Genomic DNA, 26,655 nt, shown 5'->3' with positions numbered 1-26,655 from the left:
AGAATGGACCAGATCAATAGCATTAATACTAATATTTCTGTTTCCTTGAGGTCTCAGCTGTAAGTGTCCTCCTGCCTGCCTTGAGCTTTTTGTGTTACTCTGCGACCAGCAGAGCTTCCTTTATTGTTTGTCTGTAAGCACCAGTGTGTGGGGAGAGGGTACAATAGTGGCTCCTTCCCCTGGGAGTGAGTGAGCAGTGGCGCTCTGCCTGGGTCGCAGCAGCTCGGGTGGGGCTCGGGCAATGCCTGTTGCAGAGGGACACTGGCGGCTCAGGCCAGGAGAGCGACTACAACCGTGGCTCCTCCCCACTGCTATGGTTCCACCGGGGTGCCCTGCCTGGGTCATGGCAGCTCAGTTGGCTGTGGCAGTGCCTGTTGCAGAGGGGCACTGGCGGCTCAGATGTAAACAGAATGTCTCCAGAGCTGTGTCTCTCGGCTGCAGGCACTCTAGGCCAGCCCCACCTTGGGGCCTTTGTTATCCCTGAGTGCATTAGCCAGGCCCAGAGGGGTCCTTCCTTTGTCCGTCACAGACTACATCTGCGGCTACTCCCCGCTGCTTGTAAGTCAGCGGTATCTAGCCGTCCTCATGGCCACCCAGCTTTCCGTGGTAGGCACTCTCCGCTGCGGATTTCTTCCCTCCTGTCCTCTCAGTCCGTCTCCCCACTGCCAACAATGTTTCTCACCCTGAAGCAGTTCTCTGGTTCCCACGTTCCAGCTCCCAGACCTCCTGTTTAGCTGTGAACTGACATCTCAGTCCAGACACACTGAGCCATGGTGCGGACCCTCTGTGTGTTACTCCCTCTTTCCTGTCTGCCACAGCTCAGCTTCTTCATCCTCTTTGAACAGTCCCAAATGCCTCCCTTCTGACCCAGGGAAATTTCCCATTGGAGAAGGGGTTTCCCCATCACATAAGGGACGTTTCCCCGAATTTGGCAATCTCCCCTGTTTCAGATCCCCCTGCCCCAGGGTGTTGGACCCGTCCCTTTCCTTTCTTCTCTTCTTTCTCCTCTTTTTTTTTTTTTCCCCTCTGTCCTACCCAGTTATGTTGGGATCTTTGCAGTCCTTTCTGGTGTCTGAGGTTGTCTGCTGGTGTTCAGCTGGTTCTCTGTGGGAATTATTGCATCTTTTGATGTATTCCTGATGCATCTGTGGAGAGGGATGCATTCTAAGTCCTTCTACTTTGCCGCTATCTGTCCTCCCCACCCCGTATCTTTTTTAAAATGAAGAACCAGTTACCCTAGGACACATCTTGATAACAGAGGCACAGAATAATCAAGATAAAGCACGGATGCTCACAGCATAGTTTAAAACTGTGGCAACCTGCCTAAACAATGAGCCACAAACAGATGTACACCAAGACACATCATAATTAAAATGGTGGAGGTTAAGCATAAAGAGAGAATTCTAAAGACAGCAAGAGAAAAAGAGTCATAAATAAGGGATCCCCCATAAAGCTGTCAGCTGATTTCTCTGCCAGAACTTTGCTGACCAGAAGGCTTGAAGGACATATTCAGAGTGCTGAAAGGAAAAATCTGTTGTCATTATACATTTGTGAAAGCCCATAGAATATTCAACACCAAGAATGAACCCTAATGTTATTGATGGACTTTGGGTGATAATGTGTCACTGCAAGCTCAGCAACCATAATAAATGTATCTCTCTGGGATGTTGCTAAAAACAAAAACAGAAACAAAAAACAAACAAAAAAGTGTGGTGACCGGACAAAAACAGAAACAAGGAAACAAAAAACTGTGGCAACCCGATCCTGAGATGCTGAGTGTAGGTGCTGGGGAAGGAGCTTGGTGATGCCACTCTTGCTGTTTGGAGTGTGCACTGCCTCTATAATGGCTTGCTGCAGACAAGTGCTGAACTCTGTTCCTACCTTTTTTCATAAAAGTGAAAATCTTTGAATTTCTTTCAGTTGGTGAAAAGAAGTGCTAATAAAGTAGCTCTTGTGTAAAAGTAAAGTGGCAGAGAGTAAACTTTTTTAAAGTAGGGGATACCTGTATATGTGTATATATGTATGTATGTGTCTGTGTGTGTATATATATGAGTATGGGAAATTCATATATTTTACATACTTTTTAAAGCTTCCCCACTGTAAGTCTCCTCACCCTCCTCCACCTTGCCGCAGAGTGATTGATTTCCTGTAAATACATAGCTGTGCCAAAAAGTTATTTATAGTAGCACTTAACATCACTTTGCTGTTCTTTTGAAGATTTTTTTGTTATTTAATTATAAAAGTTATAACAACCTTTCTTATATAAAGTTTTAGGGCATAATGTCGACTTCTGGATACAGGTTATCTTTTTATTTTTTTTTCTAATAATAATTCTTATTGAGATCTAAGTGACATCAGAGGCAGTCAAATTTCAAGTAGGGGCTAATGTAGAAGTACTTTAGTTCCCTTGCCGCAAGAAGACACTGCTCTTTTGCTGCCTAAATAGCAACCTTAAAACCAACCAACTTCCTATTTAATTTTAGGAGAAGGAGGCATTTTGGGGGTTTGTACATGTAGATGTGGAAAAAAACCAGTTGAGAACCATTGACATACAGACATAAACCCTAGATTCTAGGGGGTCGGTTGATTTAAAACTACTTTCTTTTCATCAGAAAGGTGTATATTTGATACTTCCAGTGTGCTTGAAAGGTAGGGATGGGTAATAGATAAAGTAAGGAACAGCCATTATCTGTAACAGTGATATAATAGATTACAAGTAGCCTCAATGATTATAATTTTATTTATAAAAATATTTAAAAAGATATTTTATAGTTCTAGTTTTGCTTTCATGTCCTTGCAGATTTACAGTATGACATTGAGATTGTCTGCCTTATTTGAAGAAAAAATGAAGAAAATCTCTTCTGATTTTAAAATTGGTCAAAAATTCAGTGAAAAACTTCGAAGAAGCCAGAGGTTCAAGAGACGGCAAAATTGTAACCGTGTCAATCAGGCTAACAAAAGTATCAGGTGAATTGGTTACTGCAGTCTTTATATACAATTTTTAAAAATTTCAGGTTGTGATACTTCCTTGATTTTATTAGGCTAAAATTTCTTAATCATTTTAGAGTATAGTATATTCAGAAAAGAATGGTCATTGTTTTTTATGGCTCGAAAGCTTTCTCTACATATAGAGTTATTGTGCTGATTTTTAATTATATAAATTTGTAAACATTTAATGAAAATCATCAATTAAATCTTATTAAGGATTATTCAAAATATCTTTTGCATAAGAATTTTTTTTTTAAATGCAAGAGAGTAAAGTGATTATTGTGTATGGCTGTTGAGCATTTGATGGTATAAGGGAAAACACCAGTTAGGTGTAATGTACCTATATTCACTGGGGATTAGTTGTAGAGAAGAAATATAAAATGCAGGATTTATTCTCTTTATAGTAAATTAATATTAATTTATATTCTGTCATTTATGACTGTAGTTTACATTAATATCAGATTTATAGATATTTAAAGTGTTGAAATGTGGAAGTTGAGTTTTCTCTGTATGGTCTGTTTCACGTACATTTTTTTTAAGCTCTTTATTGGAATATAATTGCTTTACATTGTTGTGCCAGTTTTTGCTGTACAACAAAGTGAATCAGCTGTATTTATACCTATATCCCCATATCCCCTCCTTCCTGCGACTTCTTCCTGCCCTCCCTATCCCAGCCCTCTAAGTCATCGCCCATCATTGAGTTGATCATTTTGAATGTGCTCTTCACCCTTGATGGGCTTTCTCATGGTTGTTCTTGGCATCACACAGTGCATCTCAGTTGAAAGCAGCCTACTTCAGGTTAATACTATTTAATTCCCATAGATAGAAGAATTTTATTCTGGTTTTCCTCCCTTCCCCTTCTTATTTGTGCTGTTACTGTCATATAGTTTATATCTTTATATGTTATGTTTTATGCAGTTGTCTTTTAAATCAGGTAAGAAAATAATAAACAAATTATTTTTACTGTTATTTATATTTACTTATGTAATTACCTTTCCCAATGGTCTTTATTTCTTTTTATGGATTTGAGTACCCTCTGGTGTCATGTCTTTTCAACCTGAAGTCCTTTAATATTTCTTTTAAGGCAGACGTGCGAGCAGTGAATTCCCTTAATCTTTGTTTATCTGGAAATGTCTTAATTTCACTTTTATTATTTAAGACTAGTTTTGCTGGATATAGAATTCTTAGTTGGCAGTGTTTTTCTTTTAGTGTTTTGAATATGTCATCTTCCTGCCTGCTGACTTCCAGTGTTTCTGATGAGAAGTCAGCTATTACTCTTACTGAGATTCCCTTCCTTGTGCATATGGCATTTTCCCTTGCTGTTTTCGAGATTTTCTTTTTGTCTTCATCTAGCAAATTACTATAGGTGTGGATTTCTTTCAGTTTATCCTTCTTGGAATTTGTCCAGCTTTGTGGATGAATTATGTTTTTCATCAGATTTGGGTGGGTTTCAGTCATTATTTCTTCAAATGTTTTGTTCTCCTTTTGTCTCCTTTGGGGCTCCCATTATACATATGTTAGTATGTTTAATGGTGTCCCAAAGCCTCTCAGAGGCTTTCTTCGTTTTTTTCTTCATAAGGGATAGGATAATAAGGGAAAATTTTCACTCTTGAGCTACTACCACATTGTCTACTGTTAAAAATCAAGTTTATGGTAAATATAAGCATGTAATTATTTCTTTTTGTATTACCCTCCCGTTGATATTAATGGAAGGTAAATTTTTGATGTAACAAGCTTGAGTTTTCTTTTTAAAATTTTTTATATTTTTTTTAATAAAGGGCAGAAACCAAGGTGTGATATTTTGTAGTCATTTGTGTCCCCCCCACCCCCCCCTTTATAACTGACAGATTGGATTAACACATGGAAACTGGAAGACTACTTGTCTTTAAAAATGGTCTGTTTAGATTTGGAAAGTTGAATTTTCTTGATCATGATAAACAGTTACTGCTTAAAAGAATTGTCTTTTTTAACAGTTGAAGTATAGTTGATTAATTTATGGTTATCTTTAAGATCAGATGCCTTAGATCCTCCTAAAAGCTCCTTTTTCTTTTTGTTTTAAAGGAAAACAAAACCAAATCCTTTTATTTTAAAGGATTAACTTTAAAAACCATGAATATTATTCAGATCTGAAATTTAAACCCAAAGATTGTCTTATCTTAAACTTCACTCTTTTTCACCATGATCCATGGTCCAGGGGCCAAATGTGTGAGTTGGCACTTAGCTGTAAACAGATTGGTCTCAGAAAAACACACAAGCTTGTTCTGATCTTTTTTTTTTGCCTCTCTGTTCTTTCTCTTTCAGTTTTGTTAATTTCTCCTTATTTTATACTGTCTTTAGGAATATATAAATAGGAGCCTAGGGGGAATGTTGTCTTATTGAGACTCAAATTCGTAATATGGGGAGTTCCTTAGTAGCCAAGTGGTTAGGAGTCCAGGCTTTTATTGCCATGGCCTGGGTTCAGTCCCTGGTCAGGGAACTGAGATCCCACAAGCTGTGGTGCAGCCAAAAATAATAAATAAATAAATAAATAAATAAATAAAACCACAAATTTGATTGCAGATATAACTTAAAAGAATTCATAATATGAATGAATGCCTGTATTACATAAATGTTGGCTCCCCTTAGCCTGTAATCCGAAGACCCTAAGGTATTCAGTATGATTTTCTGTAATTCTGTTACTTGGATCATTTGTTCATTCCTCAAATTTGGAATAAAATGATGTCAAATTTAAAGTAAGAGAATAGTAATCCATGCTAGAATAAGATATTAATAATAAACATCTTAATGTCTTGATCATAAAAGTATTCTAAGATTAAGTAATAACATACTTCATTAAGCATCCTCTCTTTTGTTAAATATTGTTTTATTTTTCTTTGACCAGAAATATCAAGCAGAAGCGCTTAAAATCTCAGGCAAAAGTAATTCCTGAGTTGGTAGGTTCTCCTCTTCAGTCTACCTCAAGTAGGGCAGCTTATCCTGCAAGCCGCAAGACAAGTGCTAGTGTCTCTTCGGGTGTTACTTCTGGTGATTCTTCAGATTCAGCAGCAGCAGCATCAGAAAGAATGAGAAGAAGTAGACCTGTCACTCTAACAAATGGTTCTACATTATCTGGTGAGAAATGGATTGTTATATATTCACCTGTTGAGCACTCAAGTTTGTAACATTACTAGTTACTGTGGGTTTAGAGTAAAGAATAAAGAAGTAAGACATGGCCTTGGCATTCAAGAAATTTAAAATTTTAACAGAAGAGACATAAGTAGCACATGGAATAATTAGATTATGTTTGATAAATGCTGTTCTTTGCAAGTGGTACATCCACATTTCAAGCACATTTGAATCTTCAGGTTTTAAATAATGTAATGTAAATATCACACTGTGTGTGCAAAATTTGACATCCTCTCTTTTGTTAAATATTGTTTTATTTTTCTTTGACCAGAAATATCAAGCAGAAGCGCTTGATAAGGTATTTAATTTAATTTAAAAATTTGTTTAAATAAAAAAAACGACTTGGTAATCATGTAATTTTAAAGCTGACCTAGTGAATTCTAAACTGTTTATTTTATTAGCATTTTTGTTGGTATAACCATAGCTGATGCTGACCCTTTGTTAGCATTGTGTGAATGAGGCCATGGTGTGTACACACTTGCATATGGCTCTGAGTGATTTTGGTGACGTGTGATGATAGTTTAGTGATTACTGTTGTGATTTGACTTAAAATAGTAGGATCAAGCAGGTAGAATGCAGCCACATTTTAGAGGCTGGCAAGCTTTGCAGAAAAGTTTGGATTACTTAATAGGGTCCCTTGTGAAGTTATCCCATGACGAATTCTGTTTCAGGGAGATTAATCAGTTTTGCAGTGATATGTGGGGAAGGAGAAGAATCTGGAAACATAGTCAGCATGATGGGAAGTGGAATACAGTAGGAGCAGGCAAAGTGGGCAAACTGCAGAGCAGTTTCCAATGAAGAAACACGATTTGGTGACCGATACCCCTCTAACAGCCACTCTGTTCTTTGATGTAGAGTTGAGTTGTATTATGGAGCAAAATATTGTCCTTTAACAATATGTTCCCGCTCATTTTGATGAAATATTTATTTTTGGGTAGGCATGAGAGAACTGAGCCTGGAGGGAGGAACAGGAAGTTTGGTTTCCCATCTTGCGCTCATCCTTGTGCATATACTCATTAAGTAGTGTGGTGGGGGGAAATGACCTGTACTATTTAAGTTATTCATCTCACACCTTTTATGCCATTGTCTGTGTGTGTGTTTGTGTGTGTGTGTGTGTGTCTGTGTGTGGGGAGCATGTTGAAATGATCTGTCTTGAGCTTGGAAGCATGTATGGTATAATTATGTTGTTAGGAAGGGCCACTAGAGAGAGACCTAAAAGCCTACTAAAATACTGGACTTGAAATGATTTGTCTTTTCTATAGCAAATACCTGTCTCATAACAGAAGGAAGAAGATAGTGGGGCTAATTAAATTTTTAATGAAAGCTTGTTTATAAAATATATAAACTGTATTTTCTGAATCCAAACCAGTATTAACATGTTAGTTTCAGAAATGAGAGAACAAACTTGATTTCAAATGCTGATTATGAACCTTTTAATACCAAAATGTTATCAGCTGTTCTTTGGAACAATTTTAAAAAATATACTCTCTTCTTGTACCCCCCCCAAAAAAAACCAAAAAAACAAAAACCCAATGGGAATTTCTAGTTAGAAATGAGTGTGGGGAATATTCAATCTCAAAAATATTTTCATACATGAAATATATATATATGTATTTGTGAGAGATGTTGCATATTCAATGTAATTTTGAGAGTATGACTCAAACACTTATCCTGGGCCTAGAATCTGACAGTTGCTTTGGAGAGTAATAAAATAAGTTTATGATAGTTTCTGCACCTTAGAATTTTGCTGTATGGCTTGGGAGTATCTGAAGTAACTTATAGTCTGTCTTTAAACTGGCATTTTTTTTAATAAGGAAAAGTTCAAATATATCATTTTGTTGCACTCTATGAGGATCAAGATTCATCATGATATGATTATAATTTGAAACATGAGTAAGAAATATGTGGGGTCATGATCGCTATAAGCCTATTCTTTGCTTCTTAATTAAATTTCGATGATGATAAGAACACTGAGAACAGAGTGCTAGCTTATAAATGATAAAAAAGGGTTGGTAACTCCCATAATATATGTTTTATGATTTTAAGAGGTGTCTATTTTGTATTAAATCAAGTGATCACTGTTTAGAATAAAGACCTGCATGACTTTCTAATTCCAAATTAAACTATAAATGGAAAAAAAAAATATACTCTCTTCTTCTAAGTATTTTAAGAATCTGCCTTTAGTCTGTTGTTACAAAATAACTGCTTATGTGGGTAAAGATAGGAGAATATATGTAATGAATATATGTTGATGCTTCATTTTTCTTAGAAAGTGAAATGGAAGATTCCTTAGGTACTTCTTCGTCATCTTCAGCTTCAAATAGTTCAGAGGAAAGCAAAGAGAGTTCAAGAGCTTGTGAATCCTCCTTACGTAGTGGGCTGGCCAGGAGCAGGGTGACCAGAACCAGAGCTGCTCAAAGAAAAACTGGTGAGAAGAGGCTCAGTGGTACTTTGGAGAAATGTATATCAAGAGAATCCAAGAGCTAAATATTGGATGGTTTATTGACTTAACGCATCTGCACATGATTACATGTTCTTTAGGCTTTTTTTTCCCTCGAGATGTAATTGACATATAACATTAATTTCAGGTGTACAGTGTAATGGTATTTGACATTTGTGTACTTTACAGAATGATTACCACAATATGGTTAGTTACCGTGCATCAGCATGCATAGTCACAGCAATGTTTTTCTTTTTTCTTGTGATGAGGACTTTTTTTTTTTAATAATTTGTATGTATTTATTTAATGTATTTATTGGCTGTGTTGGGTGTTAGTTGCTGTGTGGGCTTTCTCTAGTTGTGGTGAGTGGGAGCTGCTCTCTGTTGCAGTTTGAGGGCTTTTCATTGCAGTGGCTTCTTCTGTTGCGGAGCATGGGCTCTAGGCACGCGGGCTTTAGTAGTTGTGGCACTTGGGCTCAGTAGTTGTGGCTCACAGGCTTAGTTACTCCACGGCATGTGTGATCTTCCTGGACCAGAGCTAGAACCTGTGTCCCCTGCATTGGCAGGTGGATTCTTAACCACTGTGCCACCAGGGAAGCCCGTGATAAGGACTTTTAAGATTTACTCTTAGCAACTTTCAAATATGCAATACAGTATTATTAAGTATACTTGCCATACTGTACATTATATCTCCATAACTTATTTATTTTATAATTAGAAGTTTGTACCTTTTGACTCCACCCATTTCACTTACTCCCTGTCCTCCCTCCTCTCTGGCAACCACCAGTCTGTTCTCTGTATCTGTGAGCTTGTTTTTTGTTTTGTTTTTGTAGATTCCACATATAAGTGAGATCATAGGGTATTTGTCTTTCTCTGTCTGACTTATTTCACTTAGCATAATGCCCTCAAGGTCCATCCATGTTGTTACAGATGGCAAGAGTTCATTTTTTATGGCTGAATAGAGTTCCATTGTGTGTGTGTGCGTGCGCGGGTGTGTATCTTTATCCATTCATCCCTCACTGAACACTTAGGTTGTTTCCACATCTTGGCTACTGTAAATAATGCTTCAGTGAGCATGAGAGTGCAGATATCTTTTCACATTCATGTATTTGTTTTCTCTGGATAAATAGCCAGAAGTAGAATTGCTGGATCATACAATATTTCTATTTGTAATTTTGTGAGAAACCGTCATACTATTTTCTATAGTGGCTACACCAATTTACATTCCCACCAACAGTGCATAAGGGTTCCCTTTTCCTTTAAATCGTCACCAGCACTTGTTATTTCTTGTCTTTCTGATGATAGTTATTCTAACAGGTGTGAAATGATATCTCATTGTGGTTTTGATTTGCATTTCCCTAATGATCAGTGATGTTGAGCATCTTTTCATGTGCCTGTTGGCCATCTGTATGTCTCCTGTGGAAAAATGCCTATTCAGATTCTCTGCCCATTTTTAAATTGGATTGTTTTTTTGCTGTTGAGTTGTATGAGGTCTGTATATATTCTGGATATTAACCCCTGATCAGATACATGATTTGCTGATATCTTCTCCCAGTCAGTAGGTTGCCATTTCATTTTGTTGATGATTTCCTTTGCTGTGCAGAAGCTTTTTAGTTTGATGTAGTCCTGCTTGTTTTATTTTTGCTTTCATTGCTTTTGCTTTTGGAGTCAGATCTAAAAAATCATTGCCAAGAACGCTGTTAAGGATCTTTTTGCCTGTGTTTTCTTCTAGTTTTGTCATTTCAGAACTTACATTCTTTAATCCACTTTGAGTTAATTTTTGTGTATGGTATAAGATAGTAGTCTAGTTTCACTCTTTTGCGTGTGGCTGTCTAGTTTCCCAACACCATTTATTGAAAAGACTGTCCTTTTCCCATTTTCTATTCTTGGCTCCTTTGTCATAAGTTAATTGACAATGTATGCATGGGTTTATTTCTGGACTCTCTGTTCTTTTCTATCCTTCAGACTTTTTAAATTTAGAAAGGTAATCTGTTTTGGCATTAAAAAAATAAGGAACATCAGTACTAAAATAATGAAGTCATTTAAAAACGTTGAAATAAAGAAGACCTTTCTAATCTTGCTGTTACTTTATTTTTAGGTCCAGCTTCTTTAGAAAATGGATGTGGCAGAAAAGCCACTAGAAAGCGAGTCTATTTAAGTGACTCTGATAACAATTCTTTGGAGACTGGTGAAAATCTAAAAGCCAGAGCTGGAAATAACCGGAAAGTGCTACGAAAGTGTGCTGCTGTGGCTGCCAATAAGATCAAGTTAATGAGTGACGTAGAGGAGAATGCTAGCTCTGAAAGTGTCTGTTCTGGCCGTAAGCTGCCTCACCGCAATGCTTCTGCTGTAGCTAGAAAAAAGTTATTACATAATTCTGAGGATGACCAGAGCTTAAAGTCAGAACTTGAAGAAGAGGAGCTAAAAGATCAAAACCAACCATCACTATTGTCCAATTCTCATGCTGCCCAGAATACTGAAAATGGAGATTCAGAGTCAGAAAGTGATTTGCGGGTAGCCCGGAAAAATTGGCATGCTAATGGTTACAAGTCACAAACGCCAGCAACTTCTAAAACAAAATTTCTCAAAATAGAGTCTTCTGAGGAAGACTCTAAAAGTCATGATTCAGATAATGGACATAACAGAACAGCTGGCCCATCAACATCTTCGCAGAAATTTAAGGCAGAAAGCATCTCAGAGGAAGAGGAGGAAGCAAATTCTGAAGCAAGAAAATATGGTGGTAGGAAATACAACACAGGTCGCAAGAATGCCGCTTTCCTTAAAAAAGCAAAGATCTTCAGTGATTCAGAGGACTCTGAGTCTGAAGAAAATGGAGAAGATGGTAGATGTCATAAAATGGAAATGAGCCCCAGTTCAGGAAATTTGAAGTGTGAACCTGTTGCTGGGTCCCAGTGTTTTTCAGATCATGTATCTGAAACTGATTTGGATTCAGATGATGATAAGAAAACAAAAGAAAAACCAAACAATTTTATGAAAGGTAATTCAAAACATTTAACCTTTGTTTGCTGATTTTTCTCACTGTCCTTTTTTTATGGCATACATTATTTCTTTTCCCCAGAAAACTCTTCTTTGCCACCTGTTTTCTCTCTACCCCCTGCATCCTCCATTAATCTTTTCTCTGTGTGCATACTATTTGATGAGTACATTTAGTTTTGCTCATGTAACAGGTAGCCTTGGCCATAGCTGTTTTTAATAGAGATTTCACTTCTTATATTGGAATGGGGGTATTGTATTGGCCATGGGTTTAAGAAAAGCAGAGGCCAGCACATTTATAAGCTGTTGGTGATACTAGTTTGAGGAAAGAAAAGGGTGGTTGAAAGGAATGTAGTAATAGTAATAGCAGCTAACAGAACAGTTACCGAGCTATTTCTCATCAGGGAGTTTTTCTAAATGCTTTACATTTATTTATGAACCAGTTTAGTCTTTGTATCTTTTATAAGTACCATTATTATTATGTCAATTTTACTGATAATAACTGGAGCATGGAGAGTTTAGATAACTTGCTGAATTAAGATTGTCCTGGTAAATGGAGATTGAAAAATATTAAAGAGTGGGAAGCATCTAAAATTAAGATTAAATGTAAGGTGTGATGGAACCTGTGAAGTTAAGGAGTTTCAGGGAGGCCGAGAGTGATAAGTTTGCATCACTCAGTGCAGTGGTGAAGAGAGTGTAGTCTGTATTCATGTAAATAAAGTATTGGAGTGTCAAGTGTTTTGTGTATATAGACAGAAGGGCATGCGATATTGATGGGAATATGTCATACTTGTGAATGGTGCTGAGGCTGAAAAATTCACTGTTCTAAAGTAGTAAAAGCCCAACTCATTCACTGCCATCCTCCTTCCAAGTTAGAAAGAATCTCGGATTTAAGTTGTTTGAAATGTTTGAACATTTAATTCCTTCAGACTTACTCTTCTATTAAAGAGTAAAAGAGTACTCTTAATTTTTAGATTCTGCGTCACAAGACCATGGACAAAGCAGAAAAGTTGCCAGGAAAAGGGTCTGTTCCAGTGACTCAGACAGCAATTCGAAGGTGGTTAAGAAAGCATCAAAAGCCAAAACGGGCCTCCTAAGAGTTCCTCGAAGATGTGCCACCACCGCTGCTAATAGGATCAAGCTAATGAGTGATGTGGAAGATGTCAGTTTAGGAAATGTGTGTACTAGAAGCAAAAATGGAAGGAAAAAGCCCCTCCGTTCTGCATGTACCGCAGCTAAGAAGATAGAGAGTGATTCTGAGGGAGATGTAAACTGTGAAGTGCCAAACGAACAATATGGCTATGAAGGGAACCCACCTGAAGCTGACTCAGAAGGTAGTACTAAAAGTATTAATCAGTCTTTAAATGAAGACTCAGACTCTGAAGGTATGTTGAATTCCGGACACAAGAACAGGCATACCAGTAGTCACAAAACAAATGTTGTACCTTCTAAAACAAAGAATTCCTTGATTGGGTCTTCGGAAGAAGATTCAAAAAGCCATATACCAGGGGGTGAGATTGGTAGAAAATGTTCTTCGGAGTCAACTTTGGTGCAAAAAGCTACTGCAGAGCATAACTTTGAAGAGGAACTGAATTATGGGCTTCGCAGGTGGAACGGCAGAAGACTCAGGACCTATGGGAAGGCTCCTTTCAGTAAGACAAAAGTGATGCGGGATTCGCAGGAAGCAGCTGAGACTGTGGAGATAAAAAGGAAGAGACTGCGTTCTGAATTGGAAAATGTGAAAGCTTCTGAAACAGGGACTTCAAAGTGTGGACCTGACACTAGTCCCAAATCTGACTCAGATTTGGGATCTGCCACTGAATCAGATACTGACTGTACTGATGATACAAAAACCAAAAAGAGGAAAATGAAAGGAAAAGCAAAAGTAGTTAGAAAAGGTAAAACTTTTACAGCTAACGTATCTAAAACCGTGAGACGACAAAGACAAAGCAAACGTCCTAGGTTAAATGTGGATGATAATGACTGGGAGGATGTGGACTATGCAAAATCTAAAAGAGTTCTTCGACGTTCAAAAATAAAGACGAGAAATCAGGGTAGAAGGACCGTGAGATACCATGATGGGGATGATGACAGAGGCTTAGAAAATGTGTTAGATTCTGATGATTGCACCTTATGACCTCGAGGGAGAACCAGTTCATTTAAAGAGGGAATGGACTGGAATTTATAGTGAAAGCTGGCTGTTGAAATTATTTTTTGTCCTACAATTCAGGGAATATATTTATATTTTTCTATGAAAAGTTATGAATGTGACTAAATCATGACTGTTATTTTTATTTGCACTTGCTTGCCTTTGTAGCAGCATTCAGCACAGGTGCCAAAATATGCTTCATTTTGGGGGCAGATCTACTTTGACAGTATTTAACTACATATAGCAAGAGTTTGAAATATGTTAAACACTAGACATCCTGGTTATCAAAACCAATGAGCATTACTTTCATGGTAGCAAGTGTCATACAGAATTTCTCAAGAGGTGGTAGTTTCTAATCCCAGTCCTATTGTAGTATAAATTTCATGTGGCCTTTGTTTACAGATTCTTCATAAATATTACGTGCATACTGACATAACAATCATGGGAAGGTAACCATGGTTAGTAGGCAAGGTACCTGCCACTTTTTTCTTTCCCTGGCTACTTGAGTGGAATGCATTATACCAGATTTGGTCATTTTCATTGAAATGTTTTCCAATTTTTCTTTTCAAGTCCTGTTGGCTCTTTCTCTTTTTGTTTATTTTTAAGGAAAATATCATCCATTTTATTTTATAAACTTGAATTTATTAAGTGCTGGTAAATTATTTTTTTTTAATGTTTGTATATTTTAAACCTCATAGTACTAGCATTTTCTTTTAAATTGTGCACTAACAAAATGCTGTATAATTTGTCTTTCGAAGATCTCCTGGTTTCCATGTATGGAATTTAACCAAAATCTTGGTCTTCCATAGTCTTACTCTGTGAAATAGAGGAGTTTGTGTGCCTTAGATTTAGATAAAGTGTGTTCTTTAATAGAGTGTACAGGGCTAAAAGAGTATTTAAATTATATCTAGGGTCTCTCCCCACCCCCAACCCCCCATCTCTTGAAATTGTAGAGTTCAGTTTTGTTAAGAGTGCAACCACAAATCTCATTTATATAGGAAAATAGTAAATGTCATTCTCCATCTCTTTCAGTCTACTGCTGCCGTGTGCAATCCCAGGCATTCTTTGTTGGTGCAACTAAGCATCTTTATTAGTGACCTCTAGTTTAAATCTAAGAAACTGTCATGTGTTGTGGGAAAATAATTTTGAAATCCACTTAAAGTGTAACTTTTACCACATCATCAAATACCATAGTACACTTATTTTCGAGCCAAATATTTTTACTTGATAGGTTGTGCTACTCCAAACAGTGTAGGTGGCCATTCCTAGCTTGTTTGTGCCTGAAGATGGACTTGATTCAAGTGGTTTACATATTTTGTAGCTAAGGAGTATGTTACAGTACTCCCACCCTTTGTTATTTATTGGCCCTGTGTTTGGTTTCAGACAGAATTAACCCTTTTCTCCTGTGTATCCTTAAGGTGGCAGATATGGAAAAGCATCAGACTCTGGTATCAGTGTTAGAATGTTCTTAAGTGTTGTTACTCTTTAGTTATCTATTCCAGTTGACATGGCAGAAGGTACTTTCTCTTTCTACTCTGGTATAAGGGGAAGGATGTTCTTAGACATTACCAACTGAGATAGGTGGTATACCTACCTCTCCTTTGGCTGTTTAGAGAGCTATCACCACTTCAAAACTATGATGCTTTTCTTCTCAAAGCTTGTGTTAACTGTATTGTTGACAGATTGAGTCAGAATAATCGTCCTTGACTATTGACCTGAAAAAAATTAATGGAATGCTTTTTACTTCCTTAATTTTAAGAAATGGTGATAGATGTCATATCCATTAATTTATTTTAACTCTTCTCAAGCTTCTCTGTTTTATATCTATCCTCAGGGTTATAACTCCATGTTTACCATCATCTGCAAAAAGGTACCAAAAAAATCCATAAATAAATATGGCATATATTCACAGATACATCAGTTCTTTTGGTAAAATGATATGTTGACCATTTAGGCTTCATCAGTAGAAATATTATCTATTGGGCTGAATTAACTGAATTGATTGGCTGGTCAACCAATTCTTAATTTTTCATTTTGTCCAAAATGGTTAGACCCTTGTGTGCAGAAGCAGTATTTTGGTTTCATCTAAGAAAACAAACAAAGAAAAGAATGGGCCTGGTGACTTTGAAAGCATGATTGACAATGGTAGCTTCTCAAGTTCTGAAATAAAACTAAGGGATTACAGAGAGAATCATTTTTATGGGTTTTTTTGGTCACGGTGCTATTCCTAAGGTTAATTTTGAATATGTGACACACTCCTAAGTACCTTTAAGGAAAATTAATAAATAATTAATAGTTCAAAATGTTTACATTGAACACTAGAACATGTTTGACTTTTTTTCTCTTTATGCGCAATGAGCAGGGATTTAATGCACAGATGTACTTTAATGTTTGGGATCAGTTCGTATTTTTCTTGTGAAAAAAGACAAGATTACAAATTGAATGTGAACTGATCCAGAAGTAAGTGCTATAGCTTTCCATTGCACTTGAAGTAACTTAATGATGTATACAAAAAAAAGACTACTGTGGTTGTGTATGTCCAAAGTTCTATGATTTTATTCATTTATGGTTAAAAAAAAGGTTTGGGGTGTATTTAGATTTGATTTTTGATTCCTTTGAAAGACTAATTTTACCAACCATATTAAGACAAAAAGGTTTCAAACATTAAAAAAAGTGAGGTTTAAAAAAGCTTTTTTTCCCTCCTTTTCCTGCTTATTTAAGAAGGGTATACTGACAATGTGTAGTAACTTCTGAATAAAAGGAAAAGCTTATCCCATTTTCAGAAAATTCCGAGGGTAATCATTCTCCCGTTTTTATTTCAGGGATTAAACCCTTTGTCAATTTAGTAATCCTTGTCAGAATGATAAAGCACTTGCTCACAAGCTTCTGCCTTATAACAGATTTCTTCTAGATAGTTGAGTTGTATCTAAAAAATAAATTAGTTTAATAATAAGAGAATGGGTGGAAAGAACTTATGTTTTAGGAAAAGGCACTTCAAAACCTAGAAGTGCAAATGGAAAAAGGAGACATAAACCAATTAACATGCCATCTGAAGGTACTACTGTCCAAAAATAAGACACATCACTAAATCCTTTACACTCCACTGCTTGATGACCTCTTCAGTAAAATTCTTATTTAGAATAACGTTGGGTCCATAGTGTGTTCCCTGTCCCTCTTCTAGCCTTTTTTTCTTTAGAATAATCAGAACACAGAATTTATTCACTTCACTGTATGGTATTAAAAACTAAAATGAAAGGATTTTATTAATCTCTTCTGTTAGTACAAATGGAATTTGTGTTACCTGAAAAAAATGAGAGGTTTGTATATCAGTAGATTGTGAGAACATTGTTAAAGGTGCATACAGTATTTTTGGTTTTCCTTTCTACTCAATTGTATTTGTTTTTTTGAGTAATATTTAAATAGCTAGCCTTGCCTTTTTATAGTTGAGACGCCATCTCCATTCTTTTTATAGTTGAGACGCCATCTCCATTCTTTTCATTGATACTAGTCAATATATTTACTTTATCAGGTGTCTTGTGGCTGTCACCAAATCCTTTAGTTCGTACATTGTATGGAAATTATAGTTCAGTTATTCTAGTATGATGGAGTGTAACAGAGCACCTTCATTGTGGAAGAACTTTCTGTCTGTTAATTATTTAAGTTATATCTCTCAGCTTCTGCTGTGGGTATCAGGGAATAATAAAGCAGAAACCCCAAGAAGTTTGCAACCTAACAGAATAAGACTGTCTCTTATTCTAGTGTTTGGGAACATACAGACCAGACCACATATATTTGTCAAAACTAGGGAGAAAATGGAGCATTGTGGAAAAATCTAGTCCTACTAGATTAGTAAATGCTAATCCTACCTATAGTTCAGATTGTGAATTTAATGGAAAGGATTGAAGTGTAAAATGGTGAGGGCTGTGTTGTATTTTCTCACATTTTAAGAATAGTTTTTATAGCTTTTTTAAAATTATAGATGTTGCCTAAGGATATGTGGGAATTCTCAAAGTTAAGAGAAATTTTTACCAGTCACTCATAATCTGCCAAATTGGTTCCTAATACATGGTTAATTTGATAGAAAAGCGTCAAGACTTTTACCTGGTGTCTCTTCACGAACTGCTTTTGTGGGTTTGATGGAGGCAGGAGGGGTGGGGGCACTCGCAGCATTTGTCCTACAAATCTGCAGGCTCTGTCTTTGGCAGCATGTAGGTAACTACAGAGTATTTGTCAAGACTGATAGTTTCATTGAATTTAATTATCAGTGCTACAGCATATTTTCTGGTCATACTTTAGTTTTTAAGTTAATTTTAAGGTAAGTTTTATCATTTATTAAAATCTTTAATGGGAATTTGGACTGTACAGAGAAAGAGGCGTTCTGACAATTGAAATGAGACGGCACAGACTATGGACTGCAGCAGCCAGCACTACCTACTGTTGGTTCCACAAGGAAAATTATGTAGAAATTATTACTTTTCCGTCAGTGGTTGTATGTTAAATCTTTAATTTTTAATAGTTTGAAGTTGATTTTCTAAGTTTTGATCCCCCTTAGTCCTTGGACTGTATGGACATATTCAGTTCACCTGTAAAATTCTAACCATTTTACTGAAGGTTGTCAAAAAAGGCAACGCTTTAATTTTCCACTCCCACATGAGGTCTCTACTTTAACTTTCTAAATTAGCTCATTACCATGTCTGAGTTAGCACTGTCAACTAGGAACCAGTTTTTTAGTCAACTAACTGAAGTAGTAGAATATAATAAGTTTAATAGTCATCATAATTACAAGCAAAAGCTTTTTCTTTTTTTTTCTTTTTTAAACTACTACAAGCCCTCTAGCTGGTTAATTCTGTGAGGTCTGCAACATCCAGTCAATTTCCCTTGCAACTCATGTTTACCTCTTAACCAGCTTTCCAACTTTTATCCATTTGCGATTTTTTTTCTCCTGCAGGCAAATGCAGGGCTACAGCTTGTTGTGAGCCAGGGGAAATAGGAGGGAGTCACATGTGCTTGAAAAATGGTTGCCACTGGACTGTCTGTGGCCTTCCTGTTTTTCATTCGTAAACTAATAAAGTAGACTGAAAACCCAGCATTTACTTCTGATATTTTCTTATCCTGCCTACATTGTCTGAAACAATCAGAGGTATCTCTTAAAAAATTCATTAAGCAGCTAAATGTAAGATCCCTGAATTCATACTTCATATAGTTTTTATCAGATTATAAGAAGAAAATTGCAATAGCCATCACAGCTCTTGTGAGAATCATTAAGAATGACTGTTACCAATTGTTTCTAGAGATGAAGGAAAACTGTAGGCAGCCTGATTGGCTGTAGGTGCAAAACAAAAGGTTTTGTGTACCCATTACTGAGTGAATTAAAGACTTACTGTGTTCAACCTCATAAGTGATTAAACTAGTGGAGAACAACTCTAGGTTACAGAATTATTTCTGACAGTCTCCTGACCTGACACTGCCATACTATAAACATTGACTTCTCAGTGTTACCGACTCCCCCAAAGAAAAATGTTAAACCCAGCGAGTTACAGAAAACAGCATTCTACAGCACTTCTCCAAAGAGACTTTCAGTTTATGGGCTCTTTGGGAAACTTACGCTGTAGGGAATATCAGTAGTAAATGCTTTTTGCTTCCTGAGTTTTGGTCATTACACTGGCTATCAATGCAGGACAGACAGTGGAGAAAGAACATCTCAAATCTGCTCGAAGAGGCTTGCAGAAGAGAGGTTATGATTTGCAAGTTAAATGTGTCTCCTTTATAGGGAGTTGATTTACCCACCAATCACAGTGGCCAATAATGTCTGTATTTAAAGTATATGAAATAGGCTAGTATGTTATTTTCATTTTGATTCAGACATTCCTTTATATTTTCCCATTCTCAAATTTGTTTCTAACACTCCCAATTAAAATGCTAATAAGATTAAAATTGTTTATGCTTCTATAGCAATGATGTGAAGCTTTGGATTTAGGAATACAATTTTGTATGACAAAGTATCATAATTGGAATACGAATAATCCTTAAAATACAGCAACTAGGGATTGCTGCTTTGAATCAGAACTGTAATGTCTATATCCATGTTTCTGTTCTCTACAGACCATATTAGAATACACAGTGATCTGTGAGTTTTAATGTAAAGTGGTCATCTAGGTAAACGGTGATGGAGCACTGCTAAAGATGTAAATTTTCACTCCACTAATGAGGTTTTTACTGTACCCAAATAGGGAATCATTTACAGAAAAGCAACAATGCTTCAAGCACTCAGTGACTGCTCCAACACCGGTGGCTGACCTGAGACCATCTGGGACAGTAGGACTTGTGGGATTGTACTGATTTGTTAGTATTAAATGACACTATCACAAATGTATTGTTAGAACAGTATCCTCCAAAAATTTTAAGCTTGTACCCGAATATATAAATTGGACTTCTCTCCAACCCTGAATTATCCTGTATATATTTCTAAAAACTGTTTGTAGTTTTCTCAAGGAGAATAAAGCACTTTATAATTTTCCAAGTTCTCAGTAATAAAATTAACACTGACTTACATGTATGTATTATTATATTTTTAAAAATTCCCTACACTGTCATTCTTCTGTCTTCCTCAGATTGTTTGTCTTTATGAAATTCCCACTTTATGGTCTAAGTCTTTAGAGATACAGCTTTATCAAGTTGGAGTTGCCTTACACAGTGTAACTTACTCCTGGTTTCTCTCTCCTCTGGGCATAATTCTTATTTCCTTAAAGCATTTTTAAAAGCCTAATTATAGTTTCTTGTGCAGAATCTTAACTTTTCCCTTATTTTGGGTTATAAATGTCTCAAGAGTTGCTATTACTAGGTTCCTAAGTTGTCAGTATAAGTATGTTCATCACTACATTAAAAAGGAATTAGTTTAAAAAAAAAAGAATTAGTTGCTGCAACTTAAGTCATTTTGTTGCATAGAAATTTTTAGTGTAACGGGGTCTTATCTGTACCATTCGACTGATGTGTTCTTGGGAATGAACCAATTGTCTTATTTTTAATATTTTTTCAACACGCAAATGGATGCAGTTTGTTGACTGATAATAGTATATCCTTACCGTAAAGTACAATTTTCATCTTAATTTTGCATATATTTTAAAAAACATTCATCTGTTGTAGCATTTATATTCTAGTATTTGCTTAACTTTGATTTAATGTGCTAAAAATGCACTTTGAATCTAGGGCTGGTCTGTAGAGGCTAGTTTATAATTTAAAAATTCCTAAGAAAGCATAGTTTGAAGTGGCAGAAACACAACTTTAAGCCACTCCTCCTTTCACTCCCCAATTTCATGTGCAGGTGACTCCACAGAGCCCAACCAAGGGTATGTGGGGGTGGGGTGGGGGGCACTGCCCTGCTGAGCAGCTCAGCCGGCTAACATGCCATTTTTGCAGTGCCTTGTGACTTACATTGAGCAAAACGTCTTTAGAGACAGAATTTCACTGGGAAAGCAAATGAATCATAATTGGTGAAAAGGACTGAGGTATTTGTGAAGAGGTTTCTTTTAGCAAAGTAGTTCCTAATCTACTTTAGGAGAACTTTCATGGGTCTTGGAGAAAGCACAAGCACATCTTTGAAATGAGTTTCATAGACCTAAGGTAGAAGACTTTCCTCATGTCTCTCTGTTGTTAATGAACATGCCAGTCCACAGAAGCCATTTTCACCTGTGCTCCATGCGGTTGGTGATGGAAAGGTACATATCTCCCCTCACAAAAGGAAAAACTAAGAAGGTTGGTAATTTGTAGTTTCACTGCTACAGAGTAACAGTGTTGACAGCTGAGAAAACCCTTCTTTTCTATCCTTAGCAGTGAAAAAGGTATGGAGGAAGTGAGTCCTCCAGATGTGTGGTAATTCCAGTGTCTGCAGCCTGTCCTTACCACCTGCTGGATGTCTGGAAATCCGAGGCAGAGGCCTCCAGGCTAACCCCCAGCAAGGCTTGTGAACCTTTAGGACAGTTTTATATAGTTTGACTCTTAGTGCCAATGATAAGGCCTAACATTCAGGGGCTAATGAACCTCAGATGCATTTTTATCAAGAAATACTTTTGCCCCAGAATAGTGCTAATTAATCTTGAAACTTGAAAATGTGGCTTTCAGGTGTTGGCAAAAATAAAAATGGTCTGAGCCCATGTAAGCTGGTGGCCGTGAAGTAGTGGGCCTGGCACCACGTGGGGGCTAGGCACAACCCTGCTGTGCTCCATGTAAGCTAACTCAGCACCGCCTTGGGCCACCAGAAGCACTTGCCTCTGCAGGGTGCCTTCTGTCCCACCTTCTGCCTGGTGGATCCCATCAGTTTCTAGCTCTCAGCTACAATAAAACTGCCCTAAAGGAAGCTTTCCTTGTCCCTTATGAGATTCGGTTTCTAGAATATATTCTCACAGCAGCCTGTGCTGCTTCCTTACAGCAAATATACTTGTGTGTGTAAAGTTCATTTCTTTTAGAATCTTTAGCCTGACCCTCTGTGTGCCCAGCACATACCAGCTCAGAAAGTATCTGAATGATAGTGAAACTAGGATTTAATCATTTCAGTTATATAAAATGCTGAAATAATTCGAAAAAAATAAATTAGGAATAAAACCACATTTCAGTTACACGAACTAATAATACACAGTTCCTTTTTATCTACTAGTTACCCGTGTAATTTTTTTTGACGAAAGGAAATAATTGGTGTTGGAACTAAAACTTTAAGGATCTTGAAGTAGGGCTGATGCTGTATCATCATCGTCATGATGGCATTTCCTTCTTGTTTAGGTTACAGGAAAATTATTTCAGAAATCCTATTGAATATTTTAAAGTAATTTAACATAGAGTATTAGAAGTGATATCAAAAATTTAAAACAAAATTCTATTGTAAACATTCAGGTTTTTAAAAAGTGCTTTTAGCCTAGTGGCTTTTTGACACTGAAAGCACTTAACTCCATTCTTACAAAGTCTACTGCTTTAAGTGACAGTTATCCTTATGGATTGCAAAGTACACCAGGTGCAAGGGACCATGGCTTCTACCCAAGACTTCTTTTTGTAGATAAGGAAATGGGAGCTTATAGCAGTGCGAGGCTGTGCAGTGTCATTGATGATGATCGTTTATGTTTTTTATTTAGCGATGTGCATAGTTTTAACATTTATTGTTTAGGAATGTATTGCTGAGGAATGTAAGTAGTAGTAAAATCTTGTGTTACAAGATTTTTCCATTTACATGAACTTTCACTCATTTTTCAGAATCTGTTCCTAGAGACAGTGAACCCAGTACAAAAATGAGAACATGTATGCATAATCAGAAGGATGCAGTGCAAATGCCTAGTGAAACTCTGAAAGCAAAAATGGTGCCTGAGAAAGTTCCCCGCAGATGTGCTACTGTTGCTGCAAATAAAATAAAGATAATGAGTAATCTAAAGGAAACGATTTCAGGACCAGAAAATATGTGGATTAGGAAGAGTAGCAGAAAACTGCCCCATCGAAATGCTTCTGCTGCGGCTAAGAAAAAGTTACTGAATGTTTATAAAGAGGATGATACAACCATAAATTCTGAAAGTGAAAAGGAGCTAGAAGAAATTAATAGAAACATGCCTTTTTTAAGGCGGTTCAGATCCTGGAAAGAAAAAGCACAGTAGTGACTATGAAAATGTAGAAGTGGAATTGAAAACCAGGGGCCACAAGTAAACTGGCAGTGGCATTCTGCTCCTAGCTCTAATGTTAATCCCTCATTGGCACCTTCTGAGGAATTTTCTAAAAGCCATAATGCAGTGGGTCAAAGTGGGCGGACGGCGTCCTCCTAGTCAGCCCTTGTACAGACACACATTACAGAGAATTCTGAGGAGGAGATAGATTGTGGAGCCTGTAGTTGGAGAGGCAGAAAGAAAAGGCAAATGGCCTGTCGTGATATTCCTTTTCAGAAATGAAGGGCCTTGAAGAAATCTCTTGATTCTTTAGAGGAAGAAAATAATGGGAAGTGTACAGGGTCTGTAGCAAAAACGTCAAGGACTGAAAACATTTCAAAATCTCAACCTGATGCTAATTTTCAGGGTTCTGCATTAGAGTATAAAATTTCAGACTACCATGACTGTGGTATCATTACTGAAATAAGAGAGAAAAAAGGGGCACATTTCAAGAGGAAGTGCCACTGAGCCTATTTGACTTTTGAGAGATGCAAAAACTTTAACAAGATCCAGTCCCTATAATTTGCAACCCCCAAAGTCATAAACAACTTTACCTAGAAGGATGTGGGGATTTGATGACGGGGATGTTGATAAATGAGTTCTGAAGTAGAGTGTTGGAAATAGACAGAGGAAATCCATTAATGTTCTTATTTTGTTATAATACTGGAATTCATACTGAATGATGACCACTTGATATGACTAATCAGGGAATATATATTTTTCTATGAAAGCTATGAATGTGACTGTCACAACTTTTTCTCATTTTTACTTTCATGTAGCAGCATTTACAGAGATGCCAAAATGTGCCTCACTCTGAGGCAGGTCGTAGTTTTAATGAGGTAGAAAATAAAAAATAGAGATAAAAATCAAAAGTCGTATTTTTAGATGATAGTCACATCCTCTTATGTTTCTCACAGCACCTTAAAAGTTAGAACTTCATAAACTTATTACAAATTTATTATTATTATAGTCTCATCAAAACAGACTTTAATGGTAGCATGTCTGGGCTATTTCAGTCCTTCACTAGGATTAGAAAATCTCATCTTGATACTATAAAGAATTTATTTGTAATGAGGTTTAATTTGTTAATAGGTATTTGTTGAAATTAAAATCACCAGATTAAATGAATGCACTGTCAGATCTTTTTAACATAGTAACATGTTATTGGAAAATGGATTGTTAGAAGCAATTTTTGTTTTCCCATTTAAAAATATCTGTGAATATTAATATGATTTGCATGTGTAAATCTGAAAAAGTAAAATATGGAAACCTAGGGGTTTCTATTCCTTTTTCATTAAAAGACTAATGTAATGCATATTTTTTGGTTATACATATCAACCAAGTGTCGTGTTTACTTGAGAAATTTGTTTGTGGTTGCATGTCTGCTTAAAAAAAGCCTTTTGTTGTCATTTTCTTTTTCTTAGCATAAGCCAGAGTATTTCTAACCTATGGAGTCTGTGTTCTTTGCTCTGTTTATAATATATTTTCATTTGAAATACTGATACCAGTAACTTGTTACTAGTACAGGTGAGAAAGGGAAGAATTCCTAATAAACTGCTAATATTTTTAGGTGCATGGGGTTTGATTTTTGATCTTTAATGAAATGTTTAAACCCATTTCCAGTCCCATATTTACACTTAATTTCACAGAAATTTCTTACTGGGTATGCTACGTCCTCAACAAATGCCATAAAATGAAAATGTTAAAATCTCAGTTAAGGATATGTAGTTTTTTGACAGTTTCAGTGTCATGAAGATTTCATTTTGAAGTTATAATTTACTGTGGGGGGGGTTAATTTCCATCAGTACTTGAGATTGTATCATCAGCCTTCTTTCATAGTGGAATCTCTTTTCTGGTTGAGTATTTAATTGGAACAAACACTTACCTTTTTTTAAGTGCTTGGCCTAAATTTATTGTAACTGCATGAAGTAAGCATTTGTTTAAAATTTAACATTTGTTTAAAATTTAACATTCTTGTACAACTCTCTCTCTGAAACGTATGCAGAATTTTAATCATGGCTAAATGTACTACCATTACCCTATTTATAATTTTAATCAGCTTTCCACAGTGCTTTTTCCATAATATAACTGAAATCAAATTGAGGATGTTACTGGTAAAAATTAAGTTATTTTATTCAACAGAAGGACTAAGACAAAGTGGTGCCCAAACTTATTCTGCAATTGAGTCATTCTATGAAGCCGAGTAACCCAGGAGTGTTAAAGCAGTTTTAAAATATTACACTGGTAATCTTGTATATTCTAGCTCACTAACTATACCCAAAGTTTCCTAAGCTCTAACTGGACAGCAGTTTGGTCTTATTGTTCACACTTTATTCAAATTTTGCTTCAAAACTCAATATTTGGCAGTAATGTGTAAAACTGCTAAATACTGATTTTATGGAAATGCTTTTGTTGATCACTGTTTCTCCACATCTTAAAACAAGATGTTCCTAGCAACAGATTTCTGAGATTTTTTTTTTTAATCTCAACAGGCGCCCCCGACCCCAAATTACTAATTTGTGACTATTTATTGATAGGGTTCCAGAATGTAAGCAACGCCCTCTAGTTTCAGCACTACTAAATCTAGGTAAATGGACTTTTTTTCCCCTCCGTTGCAATTCTGGCTGTTTCCATTTTCATTTAAACTATGGTATAGGGTCCCTTTTCCCTCCTGCTTGGATTAGTGCCCCGTTCACTTCGTCTCGGTTAACTTTGAAAGGACCAATTAAAAAATCATCACATACTTTCCTTATTCATGAAAGGCTATTGAAAACGAAACCAAATTTTGCATTAGAAATGGCCAAGTTTTAAAAGAGAAGCAACTGTTTTTGCACTCAGGATATCCTTTAGCTCGGCTTGACGGTCACCGGCTTCCGAGACGCGAGCTGCTACCCACAGGGCAGCCTCGCTCTCCCGGCCCGCCCTCCCTCCGCGCTCCGTCCGCCGGCCCGCACCTACCTGGGGCGCTCGCGGCTGGAAGCCCGGGGCCTAATAAACCAAAGTTCACCCTGTCCCTCCTAACGGAGAATAGAACGGAAACGGAGTTAAGGAAGGAAAGGCGACCGGGCCGGCCTCTTCCCGGAGCGCGGCCGACCTGGGCGCGGCGGCCGAGCCCCTCCTCTGCCCGGTCCGTTACCGGCTGGACAGGAGGCCCCGCCCCCCGGCTCGCCTCTCGTTTCTCGCCTCTCTAGCCCGCAGTCATCTGCTCTCTCGGTGGCCCCTCCGGGCTCAGGCTGCGGAAGGAAA

At 36.9% G+C, this 26,655-nt stretch overlaps 1 protein-coding gene and 1 long non-coding RNA gene across 5 annotated transcripts in view; one reads left to right on the top strand and one right to left on the bottom strand.

Moving 5' to 3' along the window:
• BRWD1 (bromodomain and WD repeat domain containing 1) overlaps positions 1–24,949 on the top strand; it is a 122,599-nt gene extending 97,650 nt beyond the window's left edge. For 3 of the 4 annotated variants that reach the window (XM_057697085.1, XM_057697083.1, XM_057697086.1), the window contains 5 exons: positions 2,801–2,967; positions 5,870–6,099; positions 8,423–8,581; positions 10,691–11,590; positions 12,561–15,336. In XM_057697085.1, coding sequence (XP_057553068.1) covers positions 2,801–2,967; positions 5,870–6,099; positions 8,423–8,581; positions 10,691–11,590; positions 12,561–13,723 — 2,619 coding nt within the window. In that variant the 3' untranslated portion in view covers positions 13,724–15,336. Of the gene's footprint in view, positions 1–2,800; positions 2,968–5,869; positions 6,100–8,422; positions 8,582–10,690; positions 11,591–12,560; positions 15,337–22,972 lie in introns of those variants that run through there. The other variant, XM_057697087.1, reaches the window with a different exon arrangement.
• On the bottom strand, positions 13,195–26,602 carry LOC130830118 (uncharacterized). Its single transcript, XR_009047729.1, has 3 exons — positions 26,368–26,602; positions 15,330–15,450; positions 13,195–13,280 (listed from the first exon to the last, which is right to left on the bottom strand). It is a non-coding gene; the product is annotated as an uncharacterized LOC130830118 (long non-coding RNA).
• Positions 26,603–26,655: the final 53 nt, after the last annotated feature.

This window comes from Hippopotamus amphibius, chromosome 10 (genome assembly GCF_030028045.1).
Source record: "Hippopotamus amphibius kiboko isolate mHipAmp2 chromosome 10, mHipAmp2.hap2, whole genome shotgun sequence".
NCBI lineage: Eukaryota > Metazoa > Chordata > Mammalia > Artiodactyla > Hippopotamidae > Hippopotamus > Hippopotamus amphibius.
Note: the sequence above shows the minus strand (reverse complement) of the source record. Positions and strands in the feature narration are given on the sequence as shown.